The following is a 12,932-nucleotide window of genomic DNA, read 5'->3' as shown; positions in this document are numbered from 1 at the left end:
TTGATCCCCAGTAGGGGGCATGCAGGAGGCAGCCAATGGATGTGTCTCTGTCATTCATGTTTCTCTCTCTCTCTCTCCCTCCCTATCTAAAATATATGGGAGTGGGGTGGGGCGTGGCAATGGTAAGATATGTACACGTATAATACCTTAATTAAAAAAATTGAAAAAAAATAAAATAAAATAAAATTATGGTAAAAAAAAATCAATAAAAACATATTTAAAAAAAAAGAAAAGAAAAAGATCCTTCTGACTTAAATCCTCATTTTTCATGTTTCTAAATAATTAAATAAAAATGTTAAATTTCATAACACATATAAATTAAGCCTGGCAAAGCACTGTTTTCACTTTACTAAAACAACCAAAAAAAAACAACAACACAGAAAAGCCCCAGAGTAATTTATAAATATGCATTTGAAAAATAAATACCTAAAAATCCAACTCAGTAATGTCCCCCAAATTTCATTTTAAAAGTAGAAAAAGTTTTCAGTTCTATTTAATCTTCAATCATTTCAGAGTAATTAGAACACTCAAAGATTCTCACTTATTCATGAGAACAAAATCATTTTAAATGGAAAAAAAATTGCATACATTTTAAAGCAGTTGTTTCCAACTTTGAATATGCATGCTATATTTATAATTTTAAGAATACATCTGATTTGAATACTTAATTCAAATCACAATGCATTTCCTAAAATCTTAAATTGCATCCTCTTTAAAAGATCAGAAATATTAAACATATAAAAATAGCAGAATGAGAGAACCTTATTTTATTTTAGCCTGAAAATTTACAAAAATCAATAAAGTTCAAAACTATTCTGAAGGGCTTTAAAAATACTAAGTCAACTTTAAGTTTTGGGTAGTGATTTAAAGCAAAACATAGGTCCATGTAGCATTAAAGAGAGACACAAAGTGAGAAAGTGTTTTAGACAACTCAATTTTCCTAGATGTCAAAATGCACAGTTCAATTCTACAACCTAGATTTGGGCCAAAATATAGCCAGTTTTTACAACACATAAAATGTTAAAAATCACATAGTCAAATATAAACTAGTAAGGGCACCAATCGTTCTGCAATGCCAAACAAATAAGCAAAAAAACCCTGATAATCAAGTGCTTCATATTGAGGTACTGTGATACAGCTGGGAGACCAGAATAGGCAAAGCGGGGGAAAATTATTTTTATGGATACATAATAGACTTTACTAGGCAGATCTCAAGTTTATTCAATCTTCTCCATACCAGGTAAGAATAAATGAAGAAGAAAAATCCTTTAGCTATTTCTTACAATTTCTAGGGCCTAAAATTATATTGAGAATCTCTTTTTTAATATATTTTATTGATTTTTTACAGAGAGGAAGGGAGAGGGACAGAGAGTTAGAAACATCGATGAGAGAGAAACATCTATCAACTGCCTCCTGCACACCCCCTACTGGGAATGTGCCGCAACCAAGGTACATGCCCTTCACTGGAATCGAACCTGGGACCCTTCAGTCCGCAGGCCGAAGCTCTCTATCCACTGAGCCAAACCGGTTAGGGCTATATTGAGAATCTTGACTTAACATGAAAATGGGACACAGTAATACAATAGTTGAAAACTAAATTTAAATTCCTATGCTGTATTAATGCACTGCCAGATTAAGTGTAAACTGTATTGTATTGTAATAAACTTAACTGGCATTCAAAGTTGCAGGACTCCCCCAAAATCTGAGCTTAAAAAGAAATGCTAAGAAATATACCTTTTCTGACTTTTCTAATAAACAGTTTAGATAACTCTTGTATCATATATTAAGTTTTCTTTCATTTGAGGCACAGATTACTCTTTGTGAATAAAAATATACTTTAATTGACCTATCTTTTACACTAAAGAAAATTTAATATCATAACATTTTTATCCTAAAACTTCCACTTTAGTGTGCCAGCAAATACTTTTTGATTAGCATAATTAGCTTGTTTGGTCAATAGTAGAGTAAGCAGAGATTTATATTCTATATATGATGAAACAGCAAAATTACAGACATGTTACATATATTGAACTCTTAAAGGAATATTCCCTATTTTAAAAAATACTCAGAGCTTGAATCAATTAATATTCTAACATATCCAAAACAGAGACAATTCAGTTATGATCACTGCTCCTCCCATTAGTGAAAATACAAATAATTTCTAATACATGGATAATCTGAAATTATAATTTTTAAGAGAAGCAGCTACTATTTAAGTACTTACAATGTGGCCGGTACTATGCTAAGTGAATTACTTGCATTATCTCATTTATCACTGGGGAAAAACTTTATGTGACTAGCTACCATCATCCCTATTTTACAGATTAAGAGGCTTAAGTAACCTATTCAAAGTCATCCAGACACTAAGGGACACAGCCAGGATTCCAACACAAGGCAGGCTGGCTCCAGAGTGTATACTGCCACCATAAAATCTAAAATGAAACAATGTACACATAATGTGTAAATAAAACCACTATTCAATGTTTTAATGTAATTTAAAATAGATTTAACCTTATTTGAAAATTCTAAAACAGTATCTACCAAGGTAATCTCTTCTTTAAAGAGAAAGTAAGTTCATTTTTAAGAGATATTATGGTAATTTGCTAACTATATTTATTTACCTGTATATACAGAATATTCACACACTTATAAATGAGATCCACTGTCCATATAGATTCACTCTTCATATTTATGGACAGTGAATCTAACTTATAAGTGTTTGAAAATTCTGTGTATACAGTCTTCTTTTCCACACTATGTACAAGTTAAGAATATTCTTTTGCTGACAAGTTCAGCCACAGTATCCATCTGTTAATATTCTCAACACCAAGTGTAATCCTAGTAATCTGAAGATATCCACCCATCTCTTAACTGCCAACTGTTGCAAATGAAGAGTATCTGCCTTAACTATACTGGAATTAAATTAAAACTTCCCATCCAAAATTATTTCACACCCTAAATTATGTTTATTCTTTTTATATTAATATTTTTCCAACAACCTTTGTTTTATTCTTATGCAAATTATATTAAAAGAACCAAATTGCTAGTATCTCTAAACAATGAAAATTTTTCAAAAAATTAGGGGATAGGTAGTCAAATCTAATACACTAATTTCACCTTTCCTGACAAATGAAAGCATTTTACATTAGCAAGTGCATATATTCAATACTTCCAAAGAGACTTATTATTCACAGACCAAAATACTTTTGACCATCTAGCAAAGAAGGCATGTGGCTGCATATGACTAATATAAAAGATTATATCAATTTACTCAATAAATCCTTACCAACTTAAGTCTAACCTCAACATTACTGATATCCCTGATAGCAACTGCACTAATTTCAAAACTAACAGATAAAAAGCAACTGTAAAACAGAACTGGGTATTTACTGAAATCATTACTGACCCCAATCTCACAAATTGATACAAATGTCTTAAATCACTATCCTTAGAACAAATCCTAACACCTTCCTTAATTCAGTCCACAAAAGAATTCTATGACTATACTTAAAATCAAGTTTATCTAAGAAGGGGGTTGGGGGAAGAGAAAGAATAAGAATGAGGGTTCTACAAAATAGAAAAATTCAGAACTAATGGAGTCTTTAAAAAAAATGATACCAAATAAATTTCTTATACTACATTAATAACATATATTCTGGAAGCTAAATCCTGATAGTACAGCCAAGGCCTAATATTTCAAATAAGTAAAAAACTGTTATATGCATGCACACTTCTAAATCTCCCTTTACAAACTCCGATTTCACATGTAATATTAATATAAAAACATTTTCCGTACTTTTGTCTTACTAAAAAGGCTGAGGTAAAATTTTAAAAATAGAATGTTTACTGAGTGTCAATTAACGTTGAAACTTTGTGAATTGATTTTCCTATAATAAAACATTCCTCCATCAAAAGTCACTGAAGTGATTACTTCTTAAGAGCCTAAAAAATTATTTAAAAGTATTAAGCTATCACCAAATGAAAAACAGCAAATGGGGCAAATCTCAAAATAAGAACCCTTGAAAGTAAGAATTGAAGACTTTACTTCCAAAACGCAAGGAATTTTGTAACATTAAGAGGTTTGTACATTATGTGTGGTTATTAGGAAAAAGCAGATAAGTTGCCCCACATAAAAATTAAAATATTGCCAGCTACCATTCTCATGTTGTTAAAATTCTAAAAGGTAATACACACAAATGCATCTTTCTCTATCTTTGGAAAACTAAATTTAAAATTAAGATGGTTATATCTCACCATATTTTATCATAGTATTCCTTTAGTATTTTAGGATATCATAAACAATGTAAAGCTGCATTGATGATAACTACTGTGCAAACATTTACAGTAGACAGCAATAAAATTCCTTTTTCCTTATATTGAATCATATAAACTGTAAGTTACTCTCCTTTTAGATGCACTTTATTCTTAAGCTATATGAAATAAAGTTTTGTCAATTATCACATAGCAATTAGGTGGCCCACTTACGTTGTTTAGGAAAGAAATAAAAATTGATACATAACAGTGTAAAATAAAAGTTGTGAGTAGAATCTTAAAAAAAAACTCACAATACGGTCATTTTAGTAATCACTAATCTTAAGAGATAATACAGCTAATTTCAATAGCCACTCTACTCTCTCTACAACTTAAAAATATTTCCTATGAAGGTTACTATTTGAAAAGACACAAACTTATCAGACAATAAAAATACCAGAAGCCTAAAGTTTTCATGAAATCTAAAGACATTAAATAGTTTATAGACTCATGTTCAACACTACTTTCCAGACTAACATTAAGAATAAAACCCTGCCCACAAGTTACTTTTAGAATAATTCAATTTTGCAAAAATCTTTTACAATTATGGTCTTCAATTTTTCTTTGAGAAATCACTTCATTATTAATCTTTCTCTAACAACTAAAATACTCCAGTTGCTACTTTCATAAAAGAATTTAACTTTCAACAGACTAGCTGTTGAAACAGATCCTACAACCTGCCAGAGAAAAGCTTCAATGGCCATTTTAATTTTCCCCCTACAATAAACACAAAACACTAAAGTGAAACCAAGCAAACCAAAGTTTTTGTATATCAAAATTATTGGAAGTGTAACTATCAAAAAAAAAGCCCTTCAATGACTTTTTCCTAAGCAATTTTTTTCATGTCAACATTTGGCTCAATAAAACCACAACTCTAGAAATTAAATATTAGTCATTTGATGCACTATTTGATACTGCTTTCTATGCATACCATAACTAAACATACAATTTTAGAGAAAATTTCACACATATAGGCACACATGCTCTGAAATGAAAGGAGAAATAGCCAACCACCTCAATCACCACTCACATATAAAAAGCGGGTAGAATAATTTTAGTTTTATAACCCTAATAATTTTAAATCAAATAGGTAAAGTATAAATAGCATAAACGAACTTTGATTTGTGTACCAAAAGGCATTCTAGAAGTTTTTTTGAATGGGTTTTTTTTTTTTAAGTTAAACAAACTATTAATTTGTTCTTATATATCTAGATGACTGTCAATGACACACAACATTTGAAATGTTACAAATCAGAAGTTTTCCTACAATTAATTATTTCTAGGCAAGTGGGTCAAATTCAGCCTTAATGAAGTTCTTAAATTAATGCAACCTCCAAAATTTCCAATTATTTTTTCAATATTATTTTTAACTTAGAAAACGGTTAACATTTTAAGTGTTGTCAAGCTATTTTTTCAAGAACTTTTATCATTTCAAAACAAAACTTGGGCAAAATTAGCTGTGCACATTTATGTGAAACTACATATCCAAAGGAATATAACTTGTTCAAATATAAAATGTTTTCTTTAGAAAAAAACAAAAAAACCCTTCCCCACAATATTACCAAGACATATACACGTTAGTGTCATTCTACCGTAAAGCAAAATGTTTACTGATATTTGCTAAAATCATTTTTACTAAGAATACTCTATTAGCACTTAAGCAATAATTTTAACTAACTATTGTCCACTGCTACAATTCACACCACCAAATTTTTGGCCTTAATAGAATGTTTCAGTCACCTCAAACCAATAACTTAATTCTGTTTTTCATGCCTTATAGACTGGCCTATCAGTAACTCTCAATTCCTGTGATACTTTCCATTCTACAAAAAGGAGGGGCTCTATCCCCATCCTTGATCAAAACCAGCTTATTATATCTGAAACTGCAAAGGTTACCGCCTTTTGATAACCACTATCTGTTCTAAGTGCAAAGGCTTAACTTGTAGACAATCAAAACTATACACTACACCGTTAAAATTTCTTGGGTTTCTGTCTTATTCAACAAGCTGACTCAGTAAATTTAACACTACAAAAAAAGCTAACATACCTACCATCTGAAGCTGGAGAAATCCACTCACCAGCATTTCTGGTTATTAGCTGGTAAATTATACTTGACATCCTACACGAGTCAGGGTAAATTTAAGGGATACAGAAAGATGTCAGAGGGCCTGAAACCTAAATAAGGCTGAGTAGCAATTCTGGCATCACAATACTTAAATTTCAAGTGAGAACTTAAGTTTAATCTTTGCAATCACCATTTGCTACACACAATCCCTTGAACTTACACAACATTATTATCTGGGATCAAAAACCACTCAATCTCCATTCTATTAGGTGTAACAAGAGCACTGAGTATAAAATGCTACTTGAACTGCAAATTTCATGCTCTATCCTACATCACCCCATCAGGAGAGAAAGGCAAATTTAACAAAGATCTAGCAAGAGCACCTTCTGAGGTATATTATGGCACCATCTCAAAGGACAAAACTTCTACATGCAGGTCAAAGTTGTCATTAACTTAGCTCCAACATACAAACCCTACTTTTGCCCTCACGTGAGCACCATACAGACTGCAAATGATTCTGCTTCTAAAATTATGCAAATCAGCTCACAGCTCACATTTTAAAAGCATCTATCAAGGCAACCCAGGAAACTAAGAACAATCACTGCAGGATTCTGATGCAATGTGTGTACGTGCAACACTAATTTTCATTTTAATCTGATCTATACCCTTGATCTAGGGCCTACAGCCAAGATTTAATCGAAATAATGCTCAACCTCAACGCGTCTACTTTTCTGTTCATTTAGTAGACCGGCTTCCCAAGCTCACTCTTCCCTATCAGCGTACTGCCTTCTGTATTAACGGACAATAGCCTTTAGGGAAGAGACCCCGAAGATACAGACTGAGAAACCAATCGGTGCCTTGACACTTGCAACCAGGCAAGAGTCCCGTCTAGCCGAACACATCCTAGGTTGAATGCATTCATAAGAGACACAAATATACATATATATATATATATATATATATATATATATATAATCTCCTAGAAATTCGACCGGGGTTCAGTGCAATAGTCACCCAAACTATGGACATTTTTCGCCTCCGTCTACTCCCACGTTCTAAAGAGAGAGTGACAGAAAGGCAAAGAGGAGCCGCCGCAGAAATGGATACAGGTCAAGTCTAAGTCGAATCCATCCTCTTGATATCTCCTTTTGTTTCTGCTAACGATCTCCTTGATGATGGCTGTCATGTCTGGGAGCCGGTGGCTGAAGAAGAAGGAGGAGAGAGACGGCAGCAGCGGCTGGTGGCGAGGCTTCTTCTGCAGGATGGAAATGGCTTTGGACTTGGCGGTAGCGGAGGCCCCTCGCTCGGCGGCCGCTGGGCTCTGGACCGCAGCCGGGTAATGGCTGCTGCGGCGGCTGCCGGATGGTTGCAGCGGCTGGGCCTGCTTCTCTTCAGCGGCCGGAGGCCTGGCCGCGGCGGCAGCGGAATGGGGAGAAGACGAACAATCCTCGGAGCGGCTGCCTCCTCCGGCGGCCTCGGGAGCCCGGGCCAGGGGGGGTGCGGCGGCGGCGGAGGGGAGGTTCAGCACCGGCCCGGGCCCCTGGCTGTGCCGCCGCCGCCGCCGCCGTGTTGGAGGCAGGAGAAGGGGAGAGACCAACTCTCCGGCGTTCCCAGCCCTGGAAATGGTGACGGGCGGCTCCGAACCGCTCCCCGGAGCTGCCGCCGCCGCGGCCGCCGCCGCCGCCGCCGCCTCTGCCCCCCGCTCCAGGAGCGGGAGGTGCCGCCGCGCCTCTGCCGGCTCCCGCCCGAGCCCGCGGCTTCCACCGTCCCTTGCCGAAGCCGAGGAAGAGGCTGCCGCACGGTTAGAAGAGGAGACGGAGAGGAGGCGAGGAACGCCGCCGCTGCCGCTGCCGCCGCCGCCGGCCGGCCGGCTCGCCGAGGGCGCTGCCCCCGCGGCTGCTCACGGGCGCTGAGAGGGGCTCTGGGCCGCGGCCGCCGCCGTCTCTCATCTCCTTCGCCTGCGCCCGGCCTCGCCTCTCAGCGGCTCAACTCTCAAACTTCCATCATGGCTGCAGCTTCCGAGAGGAGAGAGCTGAGCGCAGCCGGGCCGCCGCGCCGAGCGTGTATCCTGCCGCAGTGCACAAAGAGTTCCGCCACATCACCGTCCGCCGCGCGGCCCGCCCCCTCCGCCGCCGCGCTGGGAGCCCGAGCGCCTCGGGAGCCCGAGGGAGGGCGGGGGGAGGGCCGGACCGCGCCGGGGGAGGGAAGGACGGGGGCAGCAAGGGGTGGTAGGAGGGCGCAGCTCCGGGTGCGAACGCCCAACCTGCAGGCGCCACTGAGCATGCCCAGCGTGACCGTCTGGGGCTCGCTCGGGCTGGTTCCGAGGCGCCCGCCCGCAGCTAGGTGCACTTGCCGCGGCTGCTTCTGCAGCCACGCGGGGCGGGGGGGACGAGCTAAGCCTCGGCCGGCGCCCAGAAACCCAGCCGGAGGCGGGGTAGGCTGTTGCGGGGTGCTAAAGGTGAAAGCTGAGGCGGGTGCGTGGAGTGATGTCACTGACTCGGGTGTGAAGTTACCTGTGCACAGGTGCCAAGGACCGGGTGACAGCACTGGTCATTGCACAGGGAAATGCCGGCACGGTCCCTGCAGCGAGGACACCCCTCCCCCTGCCTCCGCCCCTAAGATTTCCCCGGCACGGCCTGCAGGCTCACTCTTACACCGCTGTAGGCTCACAATCCTTCGCAGAGATTTGAATCCAGCAGCCTTTGCCGAAAAATCCCCCCTCCGTGTCCTCAAGGTGTCAGTCTTAGCACAAAGCACAGCCCCCTATTGTGTCTCCAGTGTGGATCACCTCACCCGGCCCCCTTCCACCACTCCACCTCCCGCTTCCCCGGCCACTCGGCCCTAATGCCCCCAAAAATGAACGCTCCCGGTCGAGCACGCTGAGTGTGAGAACATCGTCCCTGAATTTCTAGGTCCCAAAGGACAACTGTCTGGGGGACTGAAAGCGGATCCCGAGGGTGGGTGCACCCCGCCGCCCATGCATTGCCTCCTGGAGGGCCGAGCATTTTCCCCGCGGGAGCTCGGGTTCGGTTCACCGCGTCCCACTCAAGCTCGGTCCTCCGCTTCCGCGCCCCGCCCCCTTTGGGCCGCCGAGAAAAGGCGAATGGGCGGAGCGCCCCGGGGCCGGGCTCCGCGCTCCCGGGGCTGGGCGGCGAGCGCCGGAGGCCTGGGTGGCTGGGCCGGAATGAGAAGTGCGCGGCGGTGGAAGCTGCAACCCCTGAGAGTGGGCGGGGCCGAGGAGACCTAGGAGGGTTCAAAAGGAGGTGGAGGGATACCCGGGCCACGGCCGGAACTACTTTCAGGAGGAGGTCACGTGTGCTCCGAGTTGGGGAACTTTCCAAATTCCCACTCCCCTATAATAGCTGGAGAGGCGAGTGGTTCGCTTCCTTCGCCCGGGGTGCGCCCGCCGGGTGCAGGCTGCGGGGCGCCAGGGCCTCCTGGTTCACGAGGGGAAAACTAGCTCGGAAGAGCCTCCCACCGGAGCTCTGTGGGGGCTGACGACTGGGAAGCTGGTTACACAAGCACCCACATCCAAGCACGTGCCCCCGCCTTCCTGCACCGCTGACTGCCGCCGCTGCTTCTGGCAGACCTGGGAGCGAGAGTTCCCAAGCTGCTCCTACCTTCCTAGCTCTGGATCGGCTAACACTGCGCACTCCCTACCGCAGGAGAAGGGGCTGTGCCCCGGGAGGTCTGTCTCTTCCTCGCTAGTGCCCAGGGCGAACCTTCCCGGTGCCGTGCTCGCGGGGCAAGAGGGTAACTTTTGCAGCGGCCTGCTGCTACTGGAATACACCGATGTTGCAACAAACTTCCAGGCACTAACCCTGAGCTGGTGAGCGCGCCCCACCTACTGTAAACTCGGCAAGTAGCAAGTGACTTATCTGGTCGGAGAACCTAGTCAATGGCCGTCAGCCCAGAACAAACCTGTCAAGTCTGCTTACAGCCCCATTAGTGGACCTATCCCTGTGAGAGAGCTGGTTCTGAAAGCCTGAGAACTGGAGCACTTTTACCGGGACATTGATCAGCTGCAAAAACGAGTTGTCCACCTTCTGCTTGGAGAAAATAGGCATCAATCAACACCAATCTAGGAATGTCCTCCTTTTCTTTCCCCTGGGAAGTAGAACTCAAGGAGACAATTGGAGTCCGAAGATTGTGTTAAGATTTAGGCTGAGGGACACTGGGAGAACAGAGATCAATTTGTATGTGTATTGCAGTAATTGGGAGTAGATGCCTAGGAAGGCCTAACGAGGATTTATTCAGTATATGAGAAAGAAGATTGTATATGAGTACATCATAGTTGCAGGCAGCCCCTGAAGACTAGAAACCTCAAGAGACCTAGCTTAGAAGCCACAGGCCATTACCTAACTCCAAGACTACTAATTAAACCTTACAATGTTCTTAGCGATCTCTGAGGCTCCATAAATCTGGTAATTTAAATACAACATCCTTTTAAGATGGGTCTGCAAGAATTAGCATCCTGCTGAACCTTCAGTGTTGATATTTACTGGAAGCTGATTTTGTGCATGGTCCTGGTGGGCCTGGGGGAGACAAGGATCATAAGTTGAAAGAAAATGGAGAGCAACCTGGGAAGAGTAGGAGAAAAGACTACTCCTACTTTGGTTTCCAAGGATGAAAATCCTGTCCACGCAGCCTAGTGTGAGCTAGAGACTTCTTTATTTTACAAATAACCAAGGACAAAGACTCTCTGATTTCTAGATGTCCCACTAGATTTCATTATAAGACCCTGCGCTGTGCTCAGTTGAATATCCACCACTGCTTGGTGGGGAAAGGCAAAGTGAAGGGAAGTGGACTGGGGAGGAGTAAAATGCTCCATGTTAGTTTCTCAGGATGCTGAGCTTGTCCCCAGAGTCCCCGGAGCCTACTCATTGTGAGGATGACTTTTCCAGCATCTAAGAAGTTCTGAAATCCACACCTGGGAAGAAAATGGGTTCGTTTCTGCCCTGTTGGAGTTAGGCTTGTGGAGAAAGGATTCTTTTCAATCCCCACCAGTGATTCTGGTGCAGAGAGGGTGTGCATCACCAGCACTAAAGTGTGGGAATATGAGACTGGCCTTCAAGCACTTCCATCAGCTAAAGGGAGAAAATGGGAAATAGTTTTGCTGCTACTCTAAGCACTGGGTCTCTCTACTTTTCTCTAGGGATGAATGAAAGGATCACCAATGTTGGCAGATATTTGGTCAGCCAGACAGCAATATCAGGTAGTTATTAGAAGTTGCTGAATAAAAATCTCCTCCCCTTAAGCAGGTTCCTGAAGGAAAATATAGATGTGTCCTTTTTCAAATTTTGTTTTTCTTCTTTTTTCTTCTACCCAATAAATCTCCTTACCCAAGTGGGAGGGCTGGAACCTCTATATAGCTGACCCTATATATAATGTACCGAAAGTTTTTTTTAAAAAATGTTTTTAAAATTCAATACCTGCTTGTCTGTACCTTATATTAATTTCCTGGTTTTGATAATTATGGCTCTGTAATTTATTAAGATTAGGCCAGCTGGGTGAAGAATATACATAAACTCTGGATCATTTTTGCAAGTTTTTTGTAAGTCTAAAATTGTTTCAAAATAAAAATTTTAAAAGCTAATTTAATGGTGTGGTTTTTTTAAGTTAGAGTTCCCTCATCACCTCTCCAACCGATGCCCCAGTCCCATAGCCTGTACCACATTTTAGATTTTTGTTATGCCAGCACCCAACTTTCACGCATCAGTTTCTGTTATCTACTGTGCATAACACACTACCCCAAAATGTAGCAGCTTAGAAGAGCAACAGCCATTTCCTTGCTCACCATTCTATAATATAGACAGGACACACTAGTGACAGCTTGTCTCTGCTTCATGTGGTGTCGGTTGGGGGTGGCTTACCTTGGGCTGGAGGATTCAACATGACTTCAGTCACATGCCTAGTGCCGCAGCTGGAATGATGGGGATACCTAGAGGCTGGCTGACCCTAACTCCTTCTTTAGTCTCTTTTCCTCCAGAAGCACATCGCCCCTACCAGGCCTTTCTCTTCAGCAAGGTAGCCAGACTTCTTTACGTGATTATTATCTTCCAAGAGACCACAAACTAGTGTCCAGGTCTAGGCCCAGAACTGTAACAGCATCATTTTTGCCTCATTCTATTGACCAATCCAAACAACAGTCTGTCAAGATTCCAGGGAGGAGAAACAGGCTTCATCTCTTGGTAGTAGCATGTAGCAAGATGGAGGAATTATTGCTGGTCATCTACCACAATGACTGTAGCCCTTTCCCCTATCAATGACTATTCAAACATAATTTTCCATGGTCAATTCAGCCCAGACTCTCTAGCATTTAAGAATCATCACTATCAGTTGACAATTTGATTGGCAGTAGAATGCTATCAGTTCATTATTTATTGTTTCTTAATCCTGTGATTTTTTTTTCATTTGCTCACTCATCTATTTTACATGTATAATTCTACCCTAGGATTAGTATATGTCACAAAAGGCTTCATTAAAATAGTGAAGTAAAACAAAAGTGATAATACATACATGTGTATATGTGTTTGCATAAATACATGGAAAATAT

The 12,932-nt window shown here is 41.5% G+C and overlaps 2 protein-coding genes across 2 annotated transcripts in view; one reads left to right on the top strand and one right to left on the bottom strand.

Annotated features, from left to right (window-relative positions):
* PTEN (phosphatase and tensin homolog) overlaps positions 1–8,268 on the bottom strand; it is an 84,591-nt gene extending 76,323 nt beyond the window's left edge. Inside the window, exon 1 of the mRNA XM_028127609.2 lies at positions 7,484–8,268. Within this exon, the coding sequence (XP_027983410.1) occupies positions 7,484–7,562 (79 nt within the window). The 5' untranslated portion in view covers positions 7,563–8,268. The remainder of the gene's footprint in view (positions 1–7,483) is intronic.
* Positions 8,269–9,353: 1,085 nt separating this feature from the next.
* On the top strand, positions 9,354–11,964 carry KLLN (killin, p53 regulated DNA replication inhibitor). The gene is given in 4 exon segments (XM_054729364.1): positions 9,354–9,546; positions 9,599–9,606; positions 9,608–9,940; positions 9,942–11,964. Coding segments are annotated over 4 exon segments (597 nt in total). The 3' UTR covers positions 10,005–11,964.
* The last annotated feature ends 968 nt before the right edge of the window (positions 11,965–12,932 follow it).

Source organism: Eptesicus fuscus, chromosome 17, assembly GCF_027574615.1.
Source record: "Eptesicus fuscus isolate TK198812 chromosome 17, DD_ASM_mEF_20220401, whole genome shotgun sequence".
Lineage (NCBI taxonomy): Eukaryota > Metazoa > Chordata > Mammalia > Chiroptera > Vespertilionidae > Eptesicus > Eptesicus fuscus.
The sequence above is the reverse complement of the archived record's forward strand: the minus strand, read 5'-3'. Positions and strand labels throughout refer to the sequence as shown.